General features: G+C 51.0%; 10 protein-coding genes across 10 annotated transcripts; 4 read left to right on the top strand and 6 right to left on the bottom strand.

Moving 5' to 3' along the window:
* Positions 1-32: 32 nt before the first annotated feature.
* Positions 33-1,531, bottom strand: N7446_009852 (putative cAMP receptor-like protein; the record flags this gene model as incomplete). Its single annotated transcript, XM_058518597.1, has 4 exons — positions 33-323; positions 408-944; positions 1,003-1,204; positions 1,275-1,531. 4 exons carry the CDS (start codon positions 1,529-1,531, stop codon positions 33-35), a joined length of 1,287 nt encoding a protein of 428 aa, XP_058369385.1.
* Positions 1,532-2,510: 979 nt separating this feature from the next.
* N7446_009851 (cyclin-dependent serine/threonine-protein kinase phoA) lies at positions 2,511-3,881 on the bottom strand. Its single transcript, XM_058518596.1, has 3 exons — positions 3,658-3,881; positions 3,568-3,591; positions 2,511-3,501 (listed from the first exon to the last, which is right to left on the bottom strand). Exons 1-3 carry the CDS (start codon positions 3,820-3,822, stop codon positions 2,596-2,598), a joined length of 1,095 nt encoding a protein of 364 aa, XP_058369384.1. The 5' UTR covers positions 3,823-3,881; the 3' UTR covers positions 2,511-2,595.
* Positions 3,882-3,993: 112 nt separating this feature from the next.
* N7446_009850 (putative SIR2 family histone deacetylase) lies at positions 3,994-5,136 on the bottom strand (the record flags this gene model as incomplete). The annotated part of the gene is made up of 1 exon (XM_058518595.1): positions 3,994-5,136. One exon carries the CDS (start codon positions 5,134-5,136, stop codon positions 3,994-3,996), a length of 1,143 nt encoding a protein of 380 aa, XP_058369383.1.
* Positions 5,137-5,398: 262 nt separating this feature from the next.
* N7446_009849 (cation diffusion facilitator family transporter) lies at positions 5,399-6,965 on the top strand. Its single transcript, XM_058518594.1, has 2 exons — positions 5,399-6,240; positions 6,312-6,965. The coding sequence occupies exons 1-2, from the start codon at positions 5,529-5,531 to the stop codon at positions 6,884-6,886; spliced, it is 1,287 nt and encodes a 428-aa protein (XP_058369382.1). The 5' UTR covers positions 5,399-5,528; the 3' UTR covers positions 6,887-6,965.
* Positions 6,966-7,144: 179 nt separating this feature from the next.
* N7446_009848 (xylulokinase) lies at positions 7,145-9,282 on the top strand. The gene is made up of 2 exons (XM_058518593.1): positions 7,145-7,878; positions 7,930-9,282. The coding sequence occupies exons 1-2, from the start codon at positions 7,378-7,380 to the stop codon at positions 9,148-9,150; spliced, it is 1,722 nt and encodes a 573-aa protein (XP_058369381.1). The 5' UTR covers positions 7,145-7,377; the 3' UTR covers positions 9,151-9,282.
* Positions 9,283-9,598: 316 nt separating this feature from the next.
* N7446_009847 (Ran GTPase-binding protein LOS1) lies at positions 9,599-12,799 on the top strand (the record flags this gene model as incomplete). The annotated part of the gene is made up of 3 exons (XM_058518592.1): positions 9,599-12,212; positions 12,265-12,719; positions 12,773-12,799. The coding sequence occupies 3 exons, from the start codon at positions 9,599-9,601 to the stop codon at positions 12,797-12,799; spliced, it is 3,096 nt and encodes a 1,031-aa protein (XP_058369380.1).
* Positions 12,800-13,860: 1,061 nt separating this feature from the next.
* On the bottom strand, positions 13,861-15,014 carry N7446_009846 (S-formylglutathione hydrolase; the record flags this gene model as incomplete). The annotated part of the gene is made up of 4 exons (XM_058518591.1): positions 13,861-14,046; positions 14,129-14,323; positions 14,412-14,632; positions 14,759-15,014. 4 exons carry the CDS (start codon positions 15,012-15,014, stop codon positions 13,861-13,863), a joined length of 858 nt encoding a protein of 285 aa, XP_058369379.1.
* Positions 15,015-15,289: 275 nt separating this feature from the next.
* Positions 15,290-21,544, bottom strand: N7446_009845 (C50 family peptidase; the record flags this gene model as incomplete). The annotated part of the gene is made up of 3 exons (XM_058518590.1): positions 15,290-16,310; positions 16,363-16,864; positions 16,915-21,544. 3 exons carry the CDS (start codon positions 21,542-21,544, stop codon positions 15,290-15,292), a joined length of 6,153 nt encoding a protein of 2,050 aa, XP_058369378.1.
* A 219-nt stretch (positions 21,545-21,763) lies between these two features.
* On the top strand, positions 21,764-22,467 carry N7446_009844 (DUF5321 domain-containing protein; the record flags this gene model as incomplete). Its single annotated transcript, XM_058518589.1, has 2 exons — positions 21,764-22,211; positions 22,283-22,467. The coding sequence occupies 2 exons, from the start codon at positions 21,764-21,766 to the stop codon at positions 22,465-22,467; spliced, it is 633 nt and encodes a 210-aa protein (XP_058369377.1).
* Positions 22,468-22,823: 356 nt separating this feature from the next.
* On the bottom strand, positions 22,824-25,627 carry N7446_009843 (citrin). The gene is made up of 4 exons (XM_058518588.1): positions 25,410-25,627; positions 24,161-25,351; positions 23,948-24,110; positions 22,824-23,888 (listed from the first exon to the last, which is right to left on the bottom strand). The coding sequence occupies exons 1-4, from the start codon at positions 25,584-25,586 to the stop codon at positions 23,338-23,340; spliced, it is 2,082 nt and encodes a 693-aa protein (XP_058369376.1). The 5' UTR covers positions 25,587-25,627; the 3' UTR covers positions 22,824-23,337.
* Between the last annotated feature and the right edge of the window lie 1,355 nt (positions 25,628-26,982).

Below are 26,982 nucleotides of genomic sequence, written 5' to 3'. Positions count from 1 at the left end.
GTAGCTGAATGAAATCCCAACCAACTTCCACATCAATTGTGCATATGATCTTCCCCCAATATGACAGGAATCTTCGAATTCCCTGAGCCTTTTCGTGAATGAGCAGGTACTATCTTTGCCTTTAAGCAAGATATATGGCATAGACCTGCTTGGGTACGGATATCCTGCCAAAGCAATTTGAACGCAGGCCATGAAATCGAGACGTATATAAGACTATTCCAAAAGCCTTGAAGTGGTAGGACAAAAGCACCAACAAAATTGAGACCGAAGGAGACACTATCTGGGTGAGCGAGGGAGTAGGCTCTGTTTATAGTAGATGGGACCTGAAGTTGAGTGATTAGCATAAAAGAAAGTAAGTAAACACTGAATACATGAGCAAAACGACCTGTAACAAAAGTAAAACATACCCAAGTCACAAGCAAGGCAATAAAGAACAACATGGCATACTTGGTATACGCCCAAGCAGCCGAACTAGCCTCAGTAGCAATGGACCTCCGCTGCGAAACAGAATCCAAATCTCCCCGCCCAGTCCGAGCATGACCATCTTTCTGAAGTGGACAAGGAGTAGGTCTCGAGCTATGCTCCAAACCAAGTGGCACATCTCCAGAACTTCCACCCTGGATGGTAACAGAGTATGGCTTGAACGAAGCGGATGGAAGACCGCGTGGACCACCACTCGATGGAGACCGCTGCTCAGGTATGTAGCAGGCAATCTCCCTGGTGACCTGAATACCAGCCAGTGTAGCAAAGGGCGATATAGACGATACCAAATCAGAATCGAAGGGATCGATGCCGCCGAGATTTCGAAGCTGGCGTCTTTTCTGATAGATTACTGATCCTGCTCGGAAGTAGATGGCGAATGTTAGTGAGATGACGAACCAGACTGGTCCGTAGAAGAGGGCTATGCGGAGGAAGTCCCATGGTATTGCGACCCAGCACCATAGCTACGAGGTGGGTTAGTCTATACTCAAGTATCAAATAGGGTAGTTAGATATCTCATACGATTGCAGAGCCATAGATCCGACCTCGAGCTTGGGTTTTGACGAAGAAGTATGCAAAAGCCGGGATGAAAGGTATCCCATAGCAAAACAGGACATATTTCCATTCGAGCTGACGGAGTTGCTCGGAGTTATATTTGTGGAAGAATGTTAGGTAGACGTTGCATGCCATCGCAAAGGTCCATAGGGCGTCGGCGGGCATGAACCTACACAAGGATCAAATCAGTGATGACCTGGAAGGAAGACAAGCAAAGAGAAAAACAAACAAATACTGACCATTGAATTAAGAAGCCCTGGAACTGACATAGCGCACTATCAACCCCTATATGAATCCCATCCTGCGCTATGATCGCGGCTACATTGGCCATGATATTACCCCATGACGCATAAAACACAAGGCGATTAATGGGCTTACGGAAAGATGTCGACCAGATGAATGTGGTGACTATCACAAACGTGCCGATCAAGGAAATAGTCGAGCAGACACGTTCTGTGGCTGAGATCGCCCACATTTGCTGTTCTGAAAGCCCCATGGTTGTATCATGGTATATGGAGCACGTAGCCGAGAGGAGGTGTCTTCACCCCAGGGATGATCTTATTAGGATACGGACCGAAGGATGAGAAGAAGGAGAGAAGATCAGATCCTCGTGACCGAGAGGGTATGTCGTAGATCTACCTACACTTGAGCTTACGGCCCGAGTCGAGGGCATAGCTTGTTTATCGTCCGCACAGGGATTCGGAAAGAATGCTAATTAATGGAGGTCCGATTGGTATGCTTGATTTGGCTTTCAGGGACGTCTTTTAAATGGGTTCACCGTCTCAAACACACTGCATGGAGTCAGGTTGTTGACGAGGCGTGCTAGTGAGAAGACGTGGGCCTGGGATGCACGGACAATCCAGGATTTGCTGTTAGATGGTTGTTTGGATGAAAGACCGGGAGTCTGCAGAGACATGGGAGGGGTGGCATGTGTCACTGTATACGTAACTAGGTACTATTCAGACATGTAACGTTAGGCAGCGTTGAAAGAACAGGCCTGAAAGGGACAGGCGACCTGACACAAATGGCATAAGCGAAGCAAATAAGTCAAAGGAAACAGCTTGTAAAACCACTTTCGTGTGACGGTCTATAACCTGCAGAGTCGAATGAGAAGAGACTCGGAATATTATCCGAGGTAAGGAATAGTAAACTTATTTCTCTGGATGTCTGGACATATCTTTAGGGCAATGTAAAAAGGACCCCCATTTATCTTTAAACAGACTATAAGGCTTGTTTACTTTCCAATACAAGTATAAGCCAAGAGACTCCCAACTGATTGCAAATCAAACGGGCCAAGGCCCAAGCGCTGTTCCTTAAATAGTGTCCGGGTTGAATGGCATTCGATTCCTGAAGAGAGCAGAAAGTTGATGAAATATTTGCTTCGGATCGCAATGTATCATCTCCAAGCAGACTCGTCTTTAACGAAACATGCCCCTCGCAATATGAAAGGCAGATAAAAAAAAGAAAAGCAAAAACCACGATCATCGGGTATAACGCCGAATTCTCCCATTTCCATTGTTCTAATCGAGCTCGTCATCTCGTCATGCGCAGTCTAGACCATTAATACGCAGGCTGGGGCGGGATCATGCCTCCATACCCAGCCATCTGCTGCTGCTGTTGCTGCTGCTGCAATTTAGCCTGGATTTGGGGCAGATCGTGGAACCACGGGTGCTGCAGGGCCTCGTTGGCGCTGATACGCATCTCCGGACGAAGTTGGAGCATGCGGTTCAGCAGGTCCATGCCAATGTGGTCCATTTGAGGGACGATCAAGGACAGGTCCTGCGTCGCGTAGATGTGGAAGTTGGGCTTGTACTCCGGAAGTTGCGAGATGCCAGGCCATGTGCGCTCGGAGGGCGTACCCATTAGACGGAAGATCTTTGTCAATTGATCCTCGTTGGTCGTGCCTGGGAAAAGCGGCCGACCTGTGTACATCTCGGCCATGATACATCCGGCTGACCAGATATCGATGCTGGTGTTGTAGGTGCGACTACCCAGGAGGACATCCGGCGCCCGATACCACAGAGTGACGACCTCGTTCGAAAAAGTGTTGACTGGGATACCGAAAGCGCGGGCTAGACCAAAGTCACCCAGCTTGAGCTGTCCCTTTTTATTGATTAGGAGGTTCTGCGGCTTGAGATCGCGGTGAAGTACGCGGTTGTCGTGGCAGAAGGCGATGCCCTTGAGGAGCTGGTGCATGAAAGACTTGACGGTGGCAGGGTCCAGTTGTCCGCGATCACCGCGAGTGTCCATATATCTCTTTAGGTCTCGGTCCATGAACTCGAAAACGAGCATGAGTTTGTTCTCGGTGTGGATGACATCGTATAGCGAGACGATACTCTCGTGCTTCAGTTCCTTCATCAGGGAAATCTCACGAATAGCGGTGGACGGGGTCCCTTCCTCCGAATCGAGATGGATTTCCTTGAGCGCCACCATCTCTCCAGTCTGGCGATTGCGACCTTTGAAGACCTATTCTGTATCAGCGGTGAACGACGAGTGGCGGCCACAGAAGCCGAGGGGATGATCGAGGCGTACAGTAGCATAAGTTCCTTCACCGAGCTAAACGGGGAGATCATAGATTAGTGAGGGTGCAATGGGAAACGTATAGACCAGGGCAGGGCATACCTTTTCCAGCTGCTGGAAGGAACTAGGCTGTTGGGACTTATCCATGACTTTTGGAATAGGAGCCGATGGCCCTGGTTTGGGTTTAGAGTGGGAAAGAAAAGAACCTGGAGAGACGAGACTGGAGGCGATCTTAAAAGGATGTGCAGGATCCCTAAGCCGATCCATGCTGAGACGTGAGGGAGGAGCCCCGCGTCTCAGAACGGCCCGGGACTCATCGAGTTGGCTGAGTGAGCATCTAACGCTTTTTCACTAGTTGGCAAAACATTCACTTTTTTGATATTCATTTTAGTGATAACTGTATTTCTGTTCGAATCTAATGTTTCTCTCGGCTTAAATCTATAGTTGATTCACAGGGATTTGTGATGCAACGGTCGGTAGGATATCCTGCGACGGATGGCTGCATCGTACATGGGCAGTGGGCTCATCCTCGATATTCTCAAAGAGCATGGCTTCATTCCTCACTCCACCGACATTGACAATGCCAATCGGCATGCCTCGTTTGTAGGCTCGTTCCACCAAGCGCCACGCTGAATAGGTCGCCAGGCTACTACCGAGGATGAGTAGCCGCCCAGCATCGTCGATCGCCTCTTCAGCCGCCGTCTTCACCAATGGGTCGATATTTTCACCAAACATGATCACTGAAGGCTTTAGAATGCCGGCAGTTGAGGTCGGTAACCATGCGCCGTCACTCTCCACCTCTACATGTCCCTTGGTACCGTCTTTCTGCGTTGGAGGGCTCTCCAAACAGGTTGGACACGAGGGATACCGGAATGTAGAATATGGCGCCTTTGCAAGATCAACGTCACCATCCGGATTGAGCTTCAGGCCTTTCCGCCGTTGCTCCTCCGGGTTATCGGTGTCGAGTGCGCCCATCTCAACCATGTGCGCCAGGAACTCCGCCCACGCTGGGTTCAGCCTCTCTAATGATGCTTGGAAATCAGCACGGGGAAGCTGACTCCGACAGCTCGTACAGACAACCGATCGTAGGTATCCGTGTAGCTCGAGGGTATCCAGTTCCGGGTGCGCAAGGGAATGGAACGAGTCGACATTCTGCGTCACGACAGAACTGATGTATCCCTTGTCACTGAGATCTTTGATAGCCCAGTGAGTCGAGTTTGGTTTCGCTTTCACCAAGCCCGGCCATCCGACGAAACTGCGAGCCCAATATCGCTTGCGCGACTCATGGCGCGAGATGAACTCGTGGAAGTAAATCGGTCGATAGGATTTGTTTCGCCGGTAAGTGCCTTGGTCACCTCGGTAATCTGACAGACCAGATGCGACAGAGATGCCTGCACCGGTCAGTAGGACTGTTTGAGAATGTCTCCCCACATCAACTCCACGGAGATTGGGGGATGGTGGCGCCGTGAAGAAACGACCGACTGCATCAATGGCGCCTGTCAATGTACGTGCAGACTGGGGCACTATAATTGCTGGGGGTAAAGGGCCCGTAAAAGGGATTCGAATCGCAGGCGTCGTCATTGAAGACGCATCCTCCGTCGCACTTGTCTTGGCAGAGGAAGAAGAGCGGAGGTTCTCCAACGGATTGCGGTAGTTCTTGGCTGCGGGTCGCGGCTTATACTTGGAAAGTTGACATTCGTCAAGGCTTACAAAGGCATTAGAGATTTATTAGGCATATTTTAGGATATTATAGGATGTTTAGCATATTCCGCAACTTGGGACCGAGTGCGGAAGAAGATGATCACTAATGCGAGCACTCAGATTGGAGAAGAAGTCAAGAATCTCCAGGGCTGGCAAGGCGGATTACATGATCGGGGCCATTCTCCCATTCGTCCTCACTTGATGTTTCTTTGTACAAGTGAACACCCTGTCCAGATACCTTTGTCGGCCGTGCTCGCGTGTCTACTAGAGCGATGCCGCTGACGCAGCCCCTGCGGTGCAGGCTTCGTCCATCCCTCCACTCTATCCGCCTTTCCAGTCTTGGGTCCGCGCAGCGTCGCATACTTACCTCCGCTCCCTTTTTAAAAGACGCTTCCTCCTTTCTTTTTCATTCCAGACCTCGAGCTCTTCGTACACCCCTTGCCATGACACAAACTCGGGGACATGGCGGTCACGGCCACCACCACCACCACCATCATGACAACACCTACTTGACCTCCAAGAACAAACGCGATGCTGGCGTTCGCATTACCCGAATTGGCCTGGTCGCCAACTTATGCATGGCCATTGGGAAGTTCATTGGCGGCTACGTCTTCCACTCTCAATCCCTAATTGCCGATGCATACCACGCGCTCACCGATCTCGTGTCCGACTTTTTGACTCTAGGAACTGTCGCGTGGTCCCTGAAGCCCCCTAGTGAACGATTCCCCAATGGCTACGGAAAGGTCGAGAGCATTGGTGCTCTGGGAGTGAGCGGGCTTTTACTCTGCGGTGGAGTGTTTATGGGTCTCAATGCGGGACAGATCCTGCTGGCGCAATTCTACCCAGACGTGGCTGAAACGGTAGCTCACTCTGGGATTCTGGGACATGGTCACTCGCATAGTCACGGGCCCGTTGGTCCCAGCATCCAAGCCGCGTGGATCGCTGCTGGATCGATTGTGGTTAAGGAGTGGCTTTACCGTGCTAGTAAGTACCGGGATCTTGGAGGTGGAGGGTTGTGTTGATCCACCAATTGACATTGACTAACATCTCTATAGCTATGAAGGTTGCCGAAGAGCGCAAGTCCTCGGTCCTTGCATCCAACGCCATTCACCACCGGATCGACTCCCTCACGAGCATTGTCGCCCTGTTTACAATTGGAGGAAGCTATGTCTTCCAAGACGCCACCTGGCTGGATCCGGTTGGTGGACTTCTGATCTCTTTGATGGTTATCAAAGCTGGTTGGGGTAACACGTGTACCTCTCTTTTGGAGTTGGCAGATACCGCTGTCGATGAGGATGTGCGAAGCTCAGTGGAGGACGCTACCATGAAAGCATTGTCCGAGCTCGAGGGCGGAAGTGATATCAAGGTCCGCGACGTGCAAGGCATGAAGTCTGGCCAAAACTACCTGATGGATATTGAGCTAGCTGTTCCCGGCGCCTGGCCTATCAGCCGGTCTCAAACGATCGAACAGAATGTCCGTCACATTGTTGGAACTGGAGTTCGCGGTGTGAAGCGGATCAAGGTCCGCTTCATTCCGGTGGAACAGCAGGAGCTCACTTTCTCTGATGAGTTTGTTGCACAAGATTCTAGTGCCGACCCGGAGCCTGAGTGTCACTCTAAGCACCAATAGCGTTGACGACTCCCGTGATAAGGAGGGACCTGTACTGTGTATAGATCTATATAAAATATACTTGACTTGGACTACAGTGCTCCGAATAAGCCTTGTGATCTTAGATATAGTGGAGACCTCAATTCAACCGACAATTTAGCAGAACCCTATTTACCCGCTGTCTCGGGGTGAACTTGCTACGTGTATGCATGGGAAATCATTACAGCCCTACTTGGCGCTCGGTATATCTTTCCAAGTAGATATCACCCGGAGAGAATTGGAAAGTCTCAACCGGCTATAGTCCAACCTTTGACATCATTGCGGGTTCTCCCCAGGATCTCGCCGCCTTCACTTTCTTCTCTCATAAATTGACCCCTCCCAGCATCTTTTGCCTAAATATTTAAACCGGGACCTTACAGCTCATTTTCTGAAATTCCTAGATTGCTGTCCCATCTCTGCGAGCTATTGCTGTTGCAGAGTAATTGTGTTCTGTCCTAACGTTACTCCCCACCATGGCGTCTGACAGCCCGCTCTACATTGGCTTCGACCTCTCAACGCAGCAGTTGAAAGGTCTGGTCGTCAATTCCGACCTCAAGGTTATTTACATCGCCAAATTCGACTTCGATGCCGACTCACACGGCTTCCCAATCAAGAAAGGCGTTCTGAACAATGAAGCAGAGCACGAGGTGTTTGCTCCGGTCGCTCTGTGGCTGCAGGCGCTAGACGGCGTTTTGGAGAGTCTGCGCAAGCAGGGACTCGACTTCCGCCGAGTGAAAGGAATCAGCGGCGCAGGACAGCAACACGGAAGTGTATACTGGGGCCAGGATGCGGAGAAGCTCCTTTGCAATTTAGATCCCAAGAAATCCCTCGAGGCACAGCTGGAGGGTGCTTTCTCACACCCATACAGCCCCAATTGGCAGGATTCGAGCACGCAGAAAGAATGTGACGAGTTTGATGCGGCTCTCGGTGATCCTGAGCATTTAGCGCAAGTCACAGGAAGCAAAGCACACCACGTAAGATCCCCGGTGTCTTCTAAAAGACAAGCATGCTAACACTTTCCTTAGAGATTCACAGGTCCTCAGATCCTCCGCTTCACGAGGAAGCACCCCGAGGTTTACCAGAAGACATCGAGAATCTCCCTGGTTTCGTCCTTCCTGGCGTCGCTTTTCCTGGGCCATGTAGCCCCATTCGACATCTCCGACGTATGCGGGATGAACCTGTGGAACATCAAGAAGGGGGTTTACGACGACCGCCTGCTTCAGCTCTGCTCGGGTGTCTTTGAAGTCGAGGAACTCAAGCGCAAGCTCGGGGAAGTACCGGAAGATGGAGGACTACACCTGGGCCACGTCCATGCATACTTTGTGGAGCGCTTTGGCTTTAGTCCTGACTGTACGGTCATCCCAGCAACTGGAGACAACCCAGCGACTATTCTGTCACTGCCCCTGCGGCCATCAGATGCCATGGTTTCTCTCGGCACCTCTACCACCTTCCTCATGTCCACCCCCAGCTACGCACCTGATCCCGCCACACACTTCTTCAACCATCCAACAACCCCCGGTTTGTACATGTTCATGCTGTGCTACAAGAACGGCGGCCTGGCCCGTGAACATGTCCGAGATGCAGTCAATGAGAGCCTAAAGGATACCCCTGCCCAGCCTTGGGCCAAGTTCGACCAGGTTGCGCTGCAAAGTCCCCCGTTGGGCCAGCGAGATTCAACAGGCCCAATGAAGATGGGCCTGTTCTTCCCACGAGATGAAATCGTACCCAACATCCGCAAGGGCCAGTGGCGCTTTACATATGATCCAAGCACAGGAAGTCTGCAAGAGACGACCGATGGATGGACTACACAGGATGAAGCCCGGGCTATTGTGGAGAGCCAGATGATTTCACTGCGTCTGCGTTCTCGGGAACTGACACAGAGCCCTGGTAATGGGCTTCCTGCTCAGCCACGACGGGTTTACCTTGTCGGTGGAGGATCTAAGAACAAGGCCATCGCTAAAATTGCTGGTGAGATCCTTGGTGGTGTTGAGGGTGTGTATCAGCTCGATGTTAGCGATAATGCCTGTGCGCTGGGTGCTGCATATAAGGCTGTATGGGGTATCGAGAGACAGCCCGGTCAGACCTTTGAAAGCCTGGTCGGCCAGCGGTGGAACGAGGACCAGTTCGTTGAGAAGATTGCGGATGGTTACCAGAAGGGGGTCTTTGAGAAATATGGTCAGGCCGTTGAAGGCTTTGAGAAGATGGAGCAGCAGGTATTGAAGCAGGAGGCAGAGAAAGGTAACTAAAAAATAATTAGTCTAGACTGGACATAACATGAGATATAAAATGTTCTATGGAGTGAGCTATGACGAAATATGAGGCACGGGGCTTTGTGCAACCCCTTGCCCTAGGCACATTCACATAGAAACAATCTCGAGCCTCTCTACAGAGTTTCTATTTCTTCTTAATTAATCCTTTTGACATTTGATCTTCAATTCAACAAGCGAAGGCGGAAAGCAGGCACGGAAACTCGATTACGATACCATGGATGATATCGTCCTCCACTGAAAAACAATTTTAACAACACACACACCCCTCCTCTCTCCGCTCCCCTTCCACGCTACAGGGAGACTGGGAAGATGGAAGAACAGGTGAGTTTCTCAGCCTCTGCTCAATTAAAATGCACAAAATTTCCCCTACGCCTATACCTATACCACCCCTCCCCCGCCCTACAGCCCCTCCCCTCAGCACGAGATGATTGACACCGCACAGGTAGCAAATGCCATTGAGATCGCCTGGAATGCCTCCTCCGACCAAGCCCTAAAATCGCAAGCCTTCGATTACCTCAACCAACTCCGCTCCGACCCCTCCGGATGGCAGGTTTGCCTCGCCCTCTTCACCAAGTCCCCACAGCAGCCCGAAGTCGTACGGCATGTCAGCTTGGAAATTGTCAATAGTGCCGCCCAGGTCGGCTTGATCGATCCGGCCTCGCTGCTCGTCGTTCGAGATAGTCTGCTGGGCTACCTCCGCCAGGTGTACGGGCCCGAAGGCTCTGCCACTCCCGACGCTCCCTATATCCAGAACAAAATCGCACAGACGGTCACTTACCTTTTCTCCTCGCTTTACGCTAATGGCTGGGAGACCTGTATCGACGATCTCCTCGCTCTGACTTGCAAGTCCGCAGCGAGCTCGGGCCGCGATAACCAGCTGGGAATTGTTTTCTATCTGCGTGTGCTAAACTCGATTCACGAGGAGATTGGTGATGTGCTGGTTTCGAGGTCCCGCGGGGAGCAGGACAAGGCGAATACACTGAAGGACTTGATCCGGGAGAGGGACATGCAGAAAATTGCCAACTCCTGGCAGGAGATCATGGCGGTCTGGCGGGACGGCGATGATTTGATTGTCGAGATGTGCTTGAAGGCTGTTGGTACGTGGGTCAGCTGGATTGATATTGGCCTGGTGGTGAATCAGACCATGTTGGACCTGCTATTCCAGCAGCTTGGACGGGCCGAGAAGCAGGAACTCCGGGATGGGGAGCAGCGGGTGCGCGATGCGGCTGTCGATGTTTTCACCGAGATCATTGGCAAGAAGATGAAGCCTTCCGACAAAATCGAGATGATCGTCTTCTTGAACCTCGACTCGATCATTACGCAGCTGTCTAATAGTCCTCCCCTACGCGAGAACCGCTTCACATTTAAATACGATACCGATTTGGCCGAGACGGTTGCCAAGCTTGTCAACAACACGGTCGTGGATATTGTGCGGGTTTTGGAGAACGACAGCGGACCTGTTAAGGAGAAGGCAGACAACCTTTTGCAGGTCTTCCTGCCTCATATCCTGCGATTCTTCTCGGACGAGTACGACGAAGTGTGCTCGACTGTCATTCCTTGCGTGAACGACACGCTCACCTACATTCGCAAACTCTCCAAGATGAACCCATCCTTCGAAGCGCGGAACAAGACTATCCTGCTTCCAATTCTCAAGGCTATTGTTGCGAAAATGCGGTACGATGAGACCTCCAACTGGGGTGACGAGGACGAGCAGACCGATGAGGCAGAGTTCCAAGACCTGCGAAAGAGACTGGGTGTCTTGCAGCAGATCATCGCCTCTGCTGATGAGCAGCTTTATATCGATGCCATTTCAGAAGTCGTTGGAACTACCTTCGAGAACCTGCGGTCCTCTGGTGGCCAACTTGACTGGCGTGACCTTGATCTGGCGTTGCACGAGATGTTCTTATTCGGTGATTTGGCCGTCAAGGGCGGCAGTCTCTACCTGAAGGGTGCTCCCACTGGTATTGCTGCGAGCCGACTCATTGAGATGATGCTCCGCATGGTTGAGTCTGACATCCGATCCTTCACTCACCCCGCCACCCAACTCCAGTACATGGAAATTTGTGTTCGTTACAGCTCGTTCTTCACCCATCACACCCACCTTATCCCCGGTGTTTTGGAGAGCTTCCTTCAGCTTGTGCACCACCCTGTTCGCAAAGTCAAGACTCGTTCGTGGTACCTCTTTCAACGTCTGGCGAGACAGTTGCGTAGCCAGATTGGCAACGTGGCACAGACAGTTGTGGAGGCACTGGGTGACTTGTTGGTTATCCAGGCCGAGTTGCCCTCGGAGGGTGATGACGGTGATGAGATGTCCTCCGAGGACCACGAGGGCTCCGCGGATGCCGTCTTCAACAGTCAACTGTATCTCTTCGAGTCTGTTGGAATCATCTGCTCAACCCCCGGTGTCGCTGCCGACAAGCAGGTTCTCTATGCCCAGTCTGTGCTGAACCCTGTCTTTGGAGACATGGAGCGCAACCTGGAAACCGCCAAGGCCAACGACGAGCGCGCCTTGCTGCAGATTCACCATGACATCATGGCTCTGGGAACACTCGCTCGAGGCTTCTCCGACTGGCAGCCGGGTACCAGCTCGCCATCTGCTCTTCCCGCGCCAGAGGTCTCAGCGGCCTTCGCCCAGGTTGCCGAGGCTACCCTTGTTGCCCTCGAGTCACTCAAGTCCTCGTTCAACATTCGAACCGCTGCTCGCTTTGCATTCTCCCGCCTCATCGGTGTTCTGGGCGCACAAATTCTCCCCCAGCTGCCCCGCTGGATCGATGGACTCTTGACACAGACGTCCTCGCGCGACGAAATGGCGCTCTTCCTCCGCCTTTTGGACCAAGTTATCTTTGGGTTCAAGGGTGAAATATATAGTATCCTCGACACTCTCTTGACTCCTTTCCTGCAGCGGGTGTTCTCTGGTATTGCTGATCCGACCACCGGTACCGATGACGAGATCCAGCTTGCTGAGTTGAAGCGAGAGTACCTGAACTTCTTGCTAGCTGTGCTGAACAACGATCTGGGTGCCGTGATTATCAGCGAGAGTAAGTCTTCTAGTCGTCCCACCTGCATCCAACAGTACTAATTCTCTACCAGGAAACCAATCTATCTTCGAAACCGTCATCACCACACTGGAGCACTTCGCCAAAGACATCGACGACTTCACCACCGCCAAGATGGCATTCTCCGTGTTGGTCCGTATGGCAAGCTCCTGGGGCGGACCAGACATCGCCCCTGCCCCTGCCAACGGCGCAGCACCGACTGCAGTCGCACTCCCGGGCTTTGGTGGATTCATGATCACTCGTTTCTCTCCTCTCTGCTGGGCGCTCCCAACTACTCCGTCCTTCAACTCGAAGGATGCACAGGCCAAGCAGGTCCTTGCTGAGGCTGGTGGTCTCCAGCGCACCATCTACAGCAAAACAGGCATGGAGTATGCAGAATACTTGCGAGGTCAGGAACTGCCCGGAATGGGCATGGGCGCTCCCCTCATCGAGGAGTTTTTGAATGCATTGAGCCAGTCGGACGTGAAAGGGTTCCGGCAATTCTTCCCAGTATGTTTTTATGCCACCATCCTCTATAGACTTCCTACTAACTTATCCCACAGTCATTCATCCAACGATTGAGCGCTTGAAGTTTCGTTTTCTCCTTCTCTCTCTATCTGCTTTCTAGATTCCCCCATGCCATATTTATGTTTTGACGCGAGGAGGTGACGTCTGTCCTCATACCGCATCCCAATCCTATCCCCCCACCCATCCACTCCCTGTGCTGCGCCTTCACCACCCGCCATCTTCTATACCATCTATCATCCCAAGATAGCCGATCTTACATGGGCGCATGAATCCCCAAGAATTATCAATAAGGCTAGATCAAAAACTCACGGGAGCAAAACCAAAACCAAAAACCAAAAACATTACCTGTCTTCTTCAAAAGTTCCGAGTATATAGCGCTCCCCCTCCTCCACTTTCGAACCCGGATTGTCTGCTTTCCGTTTTCGTTCAGCATTCACTGTTCTATGCTGAGTTTCTGTTCATGGCGCATTCGCATTGTGGAGTTTCGTTCTCCGCTGCCTTTTCATGTCCATCCATATCCATATCCATATTCATGTCAATTCCCATCCTTGGCGTTTCCGATTCCCATTCCAATTTCTTTTACGATGTCTCGTCATGCAAACACCTCACAGGAGGATAGGTCAAAAGGATATACTTTTCTTCTTTCTCTGTCTCTCGTGTTGCGTTAATGTTTCTGTTGGAAGGGTATCCATGTAAGTGGACTGGACTGGACTAGGTAGATTATGAAATGAACTGATTGAGTAGCCTTGATATGAGTTCACGTATTTAGGGTAATAGGATAGTAAATAAGGAGACAGACAGATCTCAAGGTTGAAACTGAAGCTTGCGCTTAATTATAGAGAGAGATAAACTAAATTGACTTAAAAACCACCTAGAGGATAATGAATATCATCCAACCCAATCCAATTATCATTACCCTTGCATCCCTCCTATTGAATGAACCAACCCAACCCATCCCATCCTCCATCTTAAATAACGGACCTAACGCTGACACTCGGCCGCTCACTGAGCAAACCCACGAATCAGAACCAGTTTACTTTATTCCAAAGGACCCGCAAGGCAAAAAAAAGATAACATTATATTTGTTCATTGAAAAAGGGAAATGAGAAAGAGAAAAAACACACTATGCAAAGAGATACTTAGCAGCATGCTCAACATGATCATCCGCAAACGTAGACATGGTATAGTACGAGTGATCATAATCCGGCTGGTAGCGCACATTCAGACCCTTAAGCCCGGCGTCACGAGCAGCAGCCTCGAAGTTTTCGGGTAGGAGCTGGCCTTGTTTGTAGAAGTTGTCGCCGGTGCCCTGGGAATTGACGTATTAGATTAGACGACATTGATTCGAATAGAGAATAGAGTGGTCTGAAAGGTGAGAGTGGGACACATACAACATCAATCAGGATATCCAATGGACCACCAGTCCACTTCTTAATTAGTTCGGTGGCATCGTGCTCTTTCCACTTATCCTGCTGGTCATCGCCGAAGTAGCCGTTGAAAGCCTTCTGGCCCCAGGGGCAGTTGATTGGGTTTGTGATTGGTGCAAAGGCAGAGACGGATTTGTATTTGCCTGGGTTGCGGAGGAACTTTATATTTATATTCCGGTTAGATAGATGTCATGGAAAATACAAATATAAAAATATAAAAAATAATATAGAGATAGAGATGACATACCAAAGTAAGAGCACCATGACCGCCCATGCTGTGTCCGGTAATACTGACACGGCTCGAATCAAGCTGGGGGAATGCAGCAAAGACGGTCTGAGGCAGTTCCTCGGTGACGTAGCTGTACATATTGTAGCCGACGTTGTAGGGGCCCTTTGTAGCGTCGACGTAGAAGCCAGCGCCGGAGCCGAAGTCGTATGCGTCATCCTCGCCTTGGATGTTGAGGCCGCCTGGTGGTTGTTAGTATCTTCAATTCCACCGTGTTGAATATGGTACGTAGAAATATTGATGTGGGAATGGAACGGATGGACGCAATTGACGCAATTGACGCAATGACCAAGAAAAAGATTACATACGAGGGCTGGTATCAGGGTACAGCACGGCAATACCCTTCTTGCTAGCACCGTGCTGGAAGAAGCCCTTCTCGGAACAGTTATCCGCAGTGCATGTCAGACCAGAGAGATAGATGAGGACGGGGACCTTCTGAGTCTGAGCCTGCGGGGGCAGATAGAGGTTGAATTTCATCTCGCATTTTGTGGTTGTGGCGGCGTGGCTCAGCTTGAGCAGCTTGCCGCCGAAGGAGGCGATGGTGGCGTTTGTAGTGACAGACATGATGGGAGAGTCAAGGGAGTAAAAGGGAGGAAGGGAGATGGGAAGAGGAAGTCGGGAAATTGACGTTTTTATGGTGGGGGAAATGGTGCCTCATGAGGGGAAAGGTCCACATCGGATCTATGAAAAGGGACAATTTATCCCGGATTGACGTAGTGTGAATATGTGAATATGTGAATATGTGAATATGTGAATATGTGAATATGATTCGAATACGATTGCTGCCCACAGTGGGGAAATGCTCAGAGGTATATATACAAGTTAATCAAAACATCACATCATTCCAAGAACACCGGAACTCCATACACCACCGGCGCTGCGCCGTTCAAATACTTCAGGACACACGCGCTCCGAGACCGCGCAATGGCCGTGTCAAGCCCGACATTCTCCTCGCGGTTCTTCTTATCTTTCTTCTCTACTAGACCCCACGCGTCAAGGGTGGTGGTGGTAAACCGATCAATGTCCCGATCAGTGACATCCCACAGCGTAGCAACGAGCGCCGGACTGCCGGCATGAAGGTAGTTCATGGGTGTGCCGTAGGGTTCATACTCCCCGGCTTCGGTCAAGCTGCCACTGCTACAGCCCATAAGGAAAGTAACAGCGCATTGTGTCAACCGTTTGACAGTGCGGCCGCGGATGTACTGAGCACCGCTTCCGTGACCGAAGTACAAGAACAGGTCCTTCTTCTCTAACGAGTCTCGGAACTCATCTTCAGTCGGTTCGCGCTGCACGATCGCGTTCCAGGACTTGAACCGCGACAGGTCTTGCTCGAAGGTTGTTTGTGTCGAGCGCAAATCTCCGGTCGGATTGAGGACATACGCGCCTGACTTGCGGTTCATAATGGCCCCAGACGATGAACTGCGGAATTGGAGAACTCGGTCGCGGAGGCATTCCAGAGAAGGAACTCGGCAAACAGGATAACCCTGAAGACAGGGAAGTGACTCCCAGGGGAACAGATGCAGGGCTTTATCGAGAACGAGAACTGTATGTTTTGGGGGCCGCGATGCAAGCTCCTCGCGGGCAGCTTCGTGATAGCATCGCAAGGCGTCGAGAGTATCGACTACCATCATGTCGAAGTCGATCTCGTCGTAGGCGTTGCGCTCGCCCTGAAACTGTAGGATATCCACCACAAAATAAAGAAGATCCATCAGCGTGTCCTCGGGCTCTTCTTGTTGCTCAAGGTCGCGAAGCCCAATGAACAAGTCCACCACGTTTTGATGCAAAGTAAGGCGAGGCCCTGCGGCTTTGCCACCCTTCTGCCGAGAAGGAAGATGCTTGTCGAGGATCCCTTGGAAGGTACTGGCGAATTGAGCCAGTGCAGTGGTGTCCCGCGAGAGAGGCGAGAACACACCCCCTGAAGCCTCCGAACCAAATGTTCTCAATGTTCTGGAGGACACTTTCCATACGACTGTCAAGAGCCTCGCGAGTCTTCCACCATTCCTTCTTCGATGCCTTGTCCGTTTGAGCCTTGGCAGCATGCGCACTCTCGTTTGCGAGCTTGATGAGTTCCCGCATTTCCACTTTACCATCCTCAAAGGTAAACTGCTCTTCTTCGTCGTCCTCCGAGTTTCCTCGGTGAAGGGGAAGCCGTAAAAGGAACGGAGAGCGATCCTTCTGGAGTCGCGAAACCACGAATTCGGTTCGGTCTGCACTCAAAGACAAGGAGAGGACGTTCCAGTTTTCAGGAAGAATATCCACATAGTCCTTGGTGAAGTTGGAGCACAAGTCATTATCCAGCTCGACGGCCGAGGGGAAAGAGGCTGGCCAGAGGAGAGGGTCGGCAAAATCAGCCAGCTGTCGGTCGATGTCAATCGCCATTCGTTCCCGGGCAAATGCGCCAACACGTCCGATTTCTGTTCGAAAGGTTAGATATTTGAGTATCAATGTATTTTGCAATGTTTACCATTCATGTTAGCTGGTGACTGAGCCAACGTAGCTGGTGCACCAGGAGAAGTGGCATGCGAGAGCATAGAGATCCGGCTCATCAAGCGAGATGCAGCATGGCTATCAAGCGTTGAGCCAAGAACGGTAGCATCAGAGAAGATATTGGCAAGGCAATCAGTAGCCTTCGAAAGCATAACCGAGAAATCATCACTGGCCTTCTGGGCCTTAGTGCGAGGAGCTTTAGCTGGGGCCCTAGTCTTTCGTGTGGAAGGTTTCGCTGCGGGGACACTGGGCTCATCAGTCGGCTTGCTTGGTGATTTCAGCGATGGGAGAGAAATTGTAGATTCAGGTAAGACGCAGTACACAGCATGGCTGGCAAAACGGCGAATAGCATCAGCCAGAAGATGCTCGCTTTCACCGATTTCCAGGGCGATCTTGCTTTCAGGAGAAACGGCATATTGCCGGGCACCAGCGAGCGTTTGTGCGGATCGTTCAAAGTCACGCAACTCCCGCAGACAATAGGCTTGTTGTCTTAGAATGTCACCCTTGAACCGTAATAAAGATTTGGACTGAGCTTCAGAGAGGGTAGGCTTTGGGGTTGGAGCTTTCTTGGTTGTTTTGGGCGCGGCAGCCTTGGGAGCAGCGGTTTTGGATGCGGCAGAGCTGGTTGCGCGGGTGCGTCGGGTGGTAGTTGTGGTAGTAGGTGTTGGTGTTCGCCGGCTGCTCGCCCTAACCCGCAACTTGTCCATCTTGTCTTCGAGGTCTGCAGCAGCTGATGCCTCCACGCTGGCAGACTTATCTGCCGAAGTGATGGTTGTGATAATTTTGTCCGCCTCGAGAAGGGCACGAAGTGCCTTATCGAACGAGCCCTGCGTCTTGTAAAGAGATGCAAGTGCCATTTGGAAAGACACAGTTTCAATACTTTTCGATGTTTGCTTTGAGGACTCAGATGCCGCAGCAAGATGTTCCTGTCCTTCGCTCAGGTGACCACCGAGAATTAAATGGCAACCAAGCTGCGTTTGTGCTGCGAGAAGTCGAGCATTGGCATCGAGGGTCCTATCAATTTTCAGGGCTTGCTCTCCATAATAGATAGCATCCTGGAACAAGCCATGGTGGGCAGATAAGGTCGCGAGGTTCAACAAACAGGTGTGGTGAGAGCCCAGGTGCGGCCAAAATGGTGCACCTTGAATATAGCTGGCAGACACATCTGGGCTAGATCCGTTCTGGGATAGATCAAGCTTTGCAACCCCATCAGCAACGGCATCAACATCAGAGGGTCCCGCAGCGGGCAAGGATTTGTCTTGCTTTCGTTGAGCAATTCTTTCGACCTTGGCCCAGATACGGCAGTTAAGTCTCACAGACAACTTCGCAAAGTAAAGGGCTTGAGTCGCTGAGCCCTGGGCGGAGAACAACCGGGATTGAACAAATGCAGCATCTGCTACCAATCTCTCCCAAGAGATTTTGGACAGGACACTCAAGTTGCCGAGTTCCGTCTTCTGGCTTTTTTCATATAATGACCGAGCAGCAGAAAAAACAGATGCAGCTTTATCACTTTGTCCGGTTTCCAGAAGATATTCAACCCGAGCAACTTTGTATGAGATGGTTGCAAGAGCAGAAACTTTAGTTTGTGTAAGATACTGCTCGCCACGCGAAAGCAGGTCGCCTGCCCTTTGGCAATATCCCAGTCGGCAGTTTTGCAGTACTAAGCGGGAGAGAATGACGATTGCATCGGAGAGATCTCCTGATTGTTGGAGCTCTGTGGCACGCAATATGAGCTCCAGAGTGGAGAGCTGAGCCTTCCAGAGGCCATGGATTTCCGTATAATCGACTAAAGCCTTCAACTGCAAAATCCAGTAATCTGTATCATTGACACAATGACTTAATGTCTCCCAATCAGCGCATTTCTGAGCCAAAGAAGTCCACGACCCAAGCGTGGCATCCAGTTCACTTGGGTCGATCTTGCCGTGATGGAAACCGATGATAATGCGCAGTGAATTGCTGATGTGGATGGCAAAAGAAGCGAGATCGGTGTCTTTTCCGATTTGCAGACCTTGTTCCAAAGCATGAGTTCCTTCGTCTAACAAGTTTTCAATCAAAGATGACTCTAGCGCAGTAGGGTGCTCCAGTAGAAGACGTAAGGATGAGAAGATTACACGAATATGGCGGATTGGGTGGAGTTGAGAGTCGTAGAGATCGAGAAGCGAGGAAACAGCTGAGCCAAGCATCAAGCGGAACTCTTCTTCGCTGGAGGAGTAGCTGTGCATATCGACGAGCAAGTCCATTTGCCATTCAAGAAGGATGCCTCTTGATTCAAATTCAAGCTCAGCGTCGTCATAGACAGCAGATGATTGTGCGCTCTTTCTGCGCAGCTTCATCTTCAGTAGAGCAGAAAGCACGCGGCCAAGCATAAAGCCAGGGCTTTTGGGGTCCTGGTTAACTGAACTTGGACTATTTCCCTCGCTGGTCTTAACAATCTCTTCCAATGTGCCAGAGAGAATGTATTCCTCGATCGATTGTCGGAACATCTTCTCTGAATCATTGTACATATTGCCTTCGATGTACAGATGAGCCGTTCTCTCGAATTTCAGCGCTGCAAACGCTGTGTTGCGCTGTGAAGGTGAGCAACCTGAAAGCAGCTGGGTAGATTGTTTGAGAAGAGGAAGAAGCTCTCGGTAGCCCTGCCCAGCTTCTTTTTCTTTGATGTATCGAGACCAGAACAGGTTGGAGAGCTTTACAAGTGCCATGCCCAGGTTTTCTGTCGTCTCTGTATCCTTCTCATCAGGAGTGTCGATAGTTGAGAGTAGGCGATGGCAGTCAGCGAGGATGGGGAGCATGTCTTCCCAGGGCGGATATTGGGACATGATAGACAGCTTCCCAACTGCGACGGCGGAGTCAACAGCGGCAAGAACAATGCTCTTTGAAATGTTAATGCGGTTGTTGAACATTTCAATCTCCTTTTCATCGCTCTCCTCGGTTGGGTGGCGTCCGACATAGCGCCTAAGGAACCTGAGGAACGCCTGGAGGTACTCCCTGATTTGGCTGGCAGCTTCACTTTTTTCCTTTCCACTGCCAAGAGTTTTGGCAATGGCTTCTCCAAACCAGGCAAGAGCTAGCTTTTTCAATCTTGCAGCTTCAACGAGAAGCTCATCCAAGTCATTCGCACTGCCTCTTAACTGCAACCCTAGTGATTCAGTTGCCTCAGAGGTAGACTCTAAAGCTTCAGCCAGGAACTTTTTCGATGTCTTCAATGCCTGGAAATGGACGGATGCGATCTTACATCTAACCGTAGCTAGCGAAAGACTTTGTGCTTTGGAGAGTGGGCTGATGGCTTGTGTGAATAACTTCATGGACTCGTCAAAGCAGCCTGCGTCGAAAGCAAGCTGCCCCAGGAGAGTCATGAGTTTAGCTGCTTGGGTTGCGTTTTGCGTTTCTGATGATTTCTTTTTGGTTTCGGCAATGGACGTCTGTAGGTGTGTAACTGTCTTGTAGATGGCGGCAAACTCGGTCTTCTCGATTCCCTTGCTGCGATGGGAAAAGCTGCCGAAGTAGCGAAGCAGAGGATCGAAAACTTCTTTGCTCTCATCACATGTGTGACCTGACAACTTCCAGCTCAAACATCGAATCTCGAGAGAGAGTAGTTGCAATGTTAATGAAATGGTTGGCTTTAGACTATTGGAAGTCTCGTCTTTTGATAGCGATGTCCCTGAGCAGAGGGATAGAACAGTGTTAGATAATAGCTGAAGCTGAAGCGCAGCTTTGTCGTTTGATAGCTGCCCTGACTTCAAAGCAGCCAAAATAACCTGGGCAGGGCTGCTAGAATCGGATAATTGCAAAGCAGGGCAGAGTTTCTGAATAGTCGAGGCCCTTCGGTCGGAAGCAAATAGTCGCATCACATTCGAGTGAAAGGGAACGATCAAGCCGTACAGTGATTTCGCGTTGGCGATATGGGTGAAAGTCAACAAATCAGACATCCGTTCTTTTCCTTCTTCGTCCGTCGAGTCCTTCGCTTCAGTGGCTTTCTTCCCAGCCTTGCTGCTATCCAGGTGTTGTTGAATTCTCCGCTTAAGGAACCGGAGCTCTTTGTATGCCATGTCGTTCAATCCCAGAGATATAAGCTTTCCAGCAAGAACGCATAGCCCCTGCTCAAGTTGCATATTCCGGAATTCATTATTCCCAGTATCCGGTTTGAGGGCGCGCAATGTGGACAAAGCAAGTCTCGCGCACTCCGCAGACGATGCAATACCCGCGTCAACGCCATTGGCTTCATCAGCCGATACATTCTGTCTCTTCGCCACAGAGCCCTTCGAGGCTTCCGTCAAAGACTTCAATGTCGCATTGAACACTTCCGTAGCAAGAACCAGCTTCTCCTGAGACGACAAGCCGGCCGCATCATGATCAACAAGCGATTGCAACGCAGCTTCATTTCCAGCCTTAGACTTAGTCGCACGGGCAGTCCTAGCCCGATTCGTAGCAGGTGCCGGTTCGCGGGTAGATTTCGTTCGTCTCGTGGGGTTTTCAGTTGCTTTGGACGACCCGCGGAGGAGTGTTGTGAGGGACAAAACAGTAGCATCGGAGCAAGTAGTCGTAGAGCAGAGAGCCTGCTTAACAGACTCCGTCAAGGAGCTGGCCGGTAGGACGGTGACCGCCATGTTGCGTGTCTCGAAGCTGCTGCAGGACTGAGGTCATCGCGTTCCGGAGTCTTTGATGTGCAATCGCTATCGGGCCAAACGGGCGCGTTGTCGCAGCAACAACAGCGCTAGACCATATTGGGTGAGTGTTGGCGCCTTGTCGCCTCAGGCAGTCTCTACCTCTTGGATCTTTTCCCGCCTTCAATGGGGAGAAGACAACTTGTGTTACTGACGCCAAACATGGTTGCAGCTTTCGGGTTTAGGTCCTTCCGGGCTGGACGACAGATCATTTCCTCTCCATCTACATTACTTGCTACTAGGCAATCCTGCGCTCCCGCTGTGCGGTCATATTCGACCTCCGATCACCTCCCGAAGATCGCGGACACGTCAGTATGGACGGCGATGATTCCTAGGTTTCTTCGGACTCGCCCGCGCAAGGATCCTTCAAAGGAGAAATCTAAGGAGTGGAATCCCGCTACTTTCTACATTATTATCTTTACTCTGATCGGCTCGCAGGCCATTCGCATGATCACGTTGAAGAACGGCTATGCGGCGTATACTCGGTCGACGGATGCGAAAATTGAACTTCTGCGAGAGGTGATTGCGCGCACGAAGAACGGGGAGAAGGTCGATGTGGAGAAGTTGCTTGGGACGGGCGATGAGGCGAAGGAGAGAGAGTGGGATGATGGTATGTTGGCTGCTGTACAGCATTTTACATGGTTTGAGCTATAGTGTCTGACTTGTCTTTTCCACTGCTAGTATTGCGCGAGATCGAGGCAGAAGATTCCTTATGGCATCAGAAAGCTAGCGAGTCCAAGTCTGAGGAATCCAAGACCGACAAGACCGAGAGAGCGCCCACAAAACCCGCACCTGCACAGCCTGCACAAGAGAAGGACTCTGAGACTACCAATACGGGGTCGACACGGAAGCTCAGATTCTACTGAGGGGTTCCATCACTAGTGTTCTTCAAGAGCAGCTTCTTCTGAGCTTGGGACCTATTGATGAGCACGGCACTCAGTGTCAACCAATATCCGACTGGTCTTTCGACTCCGACGGGGCCACGTCCGCATCTTGCCTTGGGTTCTTTAACCCAAGACCCGCTTGTATTAGCGGGATATATCCTTTGGATATGAATGTAACACCACCTGTACAGGGAATTTGTCCTCACGTCAAATTCCGATACCCATTTGCCTGCCCACTTGCAAATCCCACTTCATGTATAGTCTCCCACTGGGATATACAGACGAACCTCACAGCCTCAAATATATATCAGATGAGCCTAGAGCTAAAATTGAAATTTCTCTACATTTACACATGACCTTGACAGGAATAATATCACAAAATAGAAGCGTAAACCTTGTCTAAACTCACTGAGTCCGCCAAAAGTAAAGTTGAAAACGAACACCGGAACCATCCCAGATGATATATATGATTCTGTATGATGTATAAAACCCGTCACCACAGTCAGGGACCTCTATTGCAACCCACACACCATCTTTCCAAATCTATCCGCTGTTGATACAATGCACATACACAACACACAGCACACACAAGATGGTCACAGATCTCGAAAGCACCAAAAAGACGAGAAATGATGCAAAACCTGGCCTCCCCCAGATTCACCCCACGCCCCAAAAGTAAGAACAGGCGAAGGGCAACGAGGAGGGCAAGATCCGAGACAAAGGTGAAAAAGATCTCATGTTAAACCAAGGAAAAGAGAAAAAGAAAGGCCGAAAGAAAGTAAGTATCGCTATCAAAGAAGAAAACAACTCAAATCCAGGATTGTGGCATAAGGCTCTAGCAGCCACCCGTCCTTACTGCTTCGATCCCTGCATGAATTTAGGCCACAGCTCAGGCCGAGGAGCCTGTACACGACCAATGTTCTGGTCCAAGTCCAGAATGAGCTTCAGCGCGTTCCGTGACCGGAGGTAAGGCAGAGGCGCCTTAGCCTCCCGGCCACCAACGCCAGGCTCGACATGGCCGGTCGGGGTAACGTCTTCGCGGGTGCCGGGCATGGGAAGCATCTTCTGTAGGACTTCGTAGGCGGCTAGTGTGAAACCGAACTGCGGGGAGGAACGCAGGATACGGGCGGGACCGCCCTTGAAGAAAGCTTGCAGGCCTTCTTCCTTCCAGACGGTCGCGGCGCAGTGGCGGAGGCCAGTGTACTTGGTGTCGCCCTTACGAGCTTCGACCTGCAGACGTGTCTTGATCACGTCGCAGGGTGTTGTCAGGTAGGCGGCGGGCATACCGGCGATGGCACCTGCTGTCAGGAGCTGGACGACTCCAAGCTTGTTGGTTTGGGTTTCGCCGAAGAAGTCGGACTTCAGGTGAGCGTATGTGGGGAAATAGATGGCCGAGAAGGGAACTATATGGTGACGCAGGTTAGACATGGATTTGAGGTGTGGATTGGAGGTATCGGCTTACCATCACGGAGGAGACAGGCGCTGGCACCCTTGTATAGACCCATCAGACCCAGGTTCTTGACGATCCAGAGGGCTGAGCGGCGAGGAGCACCCTCGACGTTCTTTGCGATTTCACCCTGGACCTGCAGACGAATCTTGACAATCTCAAGAGGGTTGGTGAAAACCTAGAGTGAATTAGCCTTGGTCGCTTTTCAACACGGGTATATGTACTTACCACTTGGCAACCACCGGCAGTACCACCGGCCAGAATCTCATGGGCGTATTTGATGCGGTGGGTGTCCTTGTCGGTGAAGTGTCCACGAACAAGGTCGTTGACGGTCAGCTTAATAGCCTTCTCAGGAGCCACACCAATCAACTGAGGAATGACACCAGAGTACAGGCCTGTGAAACCCTCGTTGCGGATAACCTTCCTGGCGCAATCGATGGAGTTGTTGTACAGTCTCTCACCAGGGCGAGAAGTGCGCTGATTCTGCATACGGGTTTTGACCAGATCAATAGGGTAAACCATGAAGGCACCAAAAGCACCAGCAATACTTCCCAAAGCGAAGTGGTGCACTGACTCCAAAACGCCGTGCAGGACAGTCTTGGTCTTCTCAACGGCTTCGTGTCCAGCGGTGATGGCCTGACCAGCCACAGCCACGGGGATACGCCATGAAGCATCAATAACCTTGGCGAAGTCCTTTTGCGACAGACGGCCGGACGGCGCATCGAGACCCGCGAAGTGGAACAGGATATCGGCCTCCATAGGGGTGAACAGGGAGAAGCGGGTGACACGAGAAGCCTCGTTCAGGAAATCAGAGCGGGTAATCTTGCCATCGGTGCTCTTCCTGGTGGCCTCGCGGACGACCATGTCGATGATGTCCATCTCGCGCATGATGTTCTGGAAGGCACGCACATTGGCGTAGGAGATGCGGTTGCTAGTCGAGATGTTGCACAGGGTAGGGAGGTTCTCCAGCACATGATCGGACAGCTTGTGTTTTGAGGTCTCGAGAATAATGCGCTGGAAGTCCTCGGGCTTGATGAAGCCATCACCGTCCTTGTCGAAGATGTGGAAGGCTTGACGGATGCGCTCACCCTGCAGACCGCGCAGCATCTGGGCGAATTGGGGGTAGGTCATGTCATGGCGGGTCTTGGAGCGGCCACCGTACAGCGAAGCCCATTCTGAGTTCCAGTCAAAAGGGATGCTCTCAGGACTTTTGTTCAGGTTGTACAGGCCCTGCACAGTCTCGAACTTGACGGCACCGGTGCCGTCGATGTCGAAGAGTCGGAAGGCGATCTCATACTCGGCATCGGGCTTCGCGAGGATGTTTTCAAAAGTGGCCCAGTCGTTGAAGTTCAGCTTGCCGGTTCTCCGTCGGTCTGCCACGTTGAAGAGGATACCGTATTGTTCGCGCTTGATCTTGTGCTATTTTGGGACACAATCAATCAACAATTGCTCCGGGTTTGATCTGGTCCATACTCACATAATCCTCCTGCTTGGGGGCGACGGCATTAATGAAGTTGTCCTCATCCATGAACAGCTCGCCATTCTCGTCCTTCTGCGCATGACGAATGAAGTTCGCGCGCGCTTGGTGGGACAGGTGAGGCGCCTCTGTGCTGCCCAGGAATTGTTCCTTCACGGCTTCCTTGACACTAGCCATTTTGTGTCACAATCCTAAGAGAGTCCCAAAAGTTCACAAACACACAAAACTGGGGGAAGGGAGAGAGAGTGGAGAAGGGGAGGGTTGAGTCAAAAGGAATGAATAATACAGGGCTCCGCCGAGAGTTGGCTCCAATCTTTCTATTTTTATTTTTATTTTTTATTTTTTAGGGTTCTAATTCTTCTCGGATTGATTTAATATGATACAGTACTTTAATCACCCGGGAGTGTTGGAGTTGTACCTGAAGGAACGCGGATCGAATTTTCACCAGGGCCTGCTATTTACCCGGGGGGAGATCGGTCTTGGAACCGAATCACAGTTACCGCCATCCCTCTGGAGCACAGATCTCCGCATTACTGGCCCTACCGGGACAACTTACTAAGGAACAATAAGGAACGGGGTTGCCACGCGTTATAATGGAACACATTCTGATTGTTCGAGAATATTAGTACCCTGACGTTTGCCACCACGTTAACCCGAGCGATATTCGGGGACGAAAACAAACAGTCAGCTATCGAAGTGACGGGTTCGCAGGGGGAAACCGGGATATGTCGCACGTCACATGGTCTTTCGGACCGGTGAGTATCCTATGCGGAGAGTTGGAGACTGCAGGTCTTTTCTCAGCCACCCGGGCTCACTCGGCCCAACTCCGCTTATGTCTTCTCCGCAGCTGCCCTATACCTGGTAGTATATCTGTATAGTCGCTGTCTTTAAGTTGACATGAGAATTGGCCATTATAATATCAAGTAGCACTATTTTAAGGCCCTTCACTATCTTGTATAGCCAAGGTGGTATGATCGCATAAACTTACCTATTCGAGTAATCCCCATATTCCCCAGTGCACGTCCCTCACAGCTTGCAATTACCAAACTCAATTGCTGTTGGAGAGAGCTTTGCATGGACAGCAGGCAGCATATAAGTTAGAGCTTGTATTTGAGGATGTCTATCTATGTTGGGGTAAGCTCTGGGGGGGGAGTACTGTAAGTTATCCGATGTCGCAACTCTCACCCCTCACGTGTACATGTTACTCCATGTTTCGACTTCGGAGATCTCCTCACCGAGAACCTAGATTGTCAGGTGGCCTTAGGCAGCCAGTCTAACCGAGAGTGTGAGTGCCCTAGAAAGCGATCCCTTTAGGTCGCGCTAGTAGAAACAATTGACCGAGAACCCTGTCTGTTACAGAGCTGATAGCCCACAAGCTAAATTAAGCTATAGAGTTATAATATTAACTTTTTTTCCTATCCTATGCCGAGGGAGATAAGTAGTTTATCAGAGCTTAAATTCCATTGCAGGTTAAGCTGATGTTTACCACCGTCCAACAACCGCCTCATGTTGTCTGACCTAGAATCATTAGATTGTGGGGTCAACTTTAACAACCATTGGATCGAACCACGCG

The sequence above is a fragment of the Penicillium canescens genome (assembly GCF_028828765.1).
Source record: "Penicillium canescens strain IBT 15451 chromosome Unknown utg000006l_segment0_segment0, whole genome shotgun sequence".
Taxonomy (NCBI): Eukaryota; Fungi; Ascomycota; class Eurotiomycetes; order Eurotiales; family Aspergillaceae; genus Penicillium; species Penicillium canescens.
This window is presented reverse-complemented; position numbering and strand designations above follow the sequence as displayed.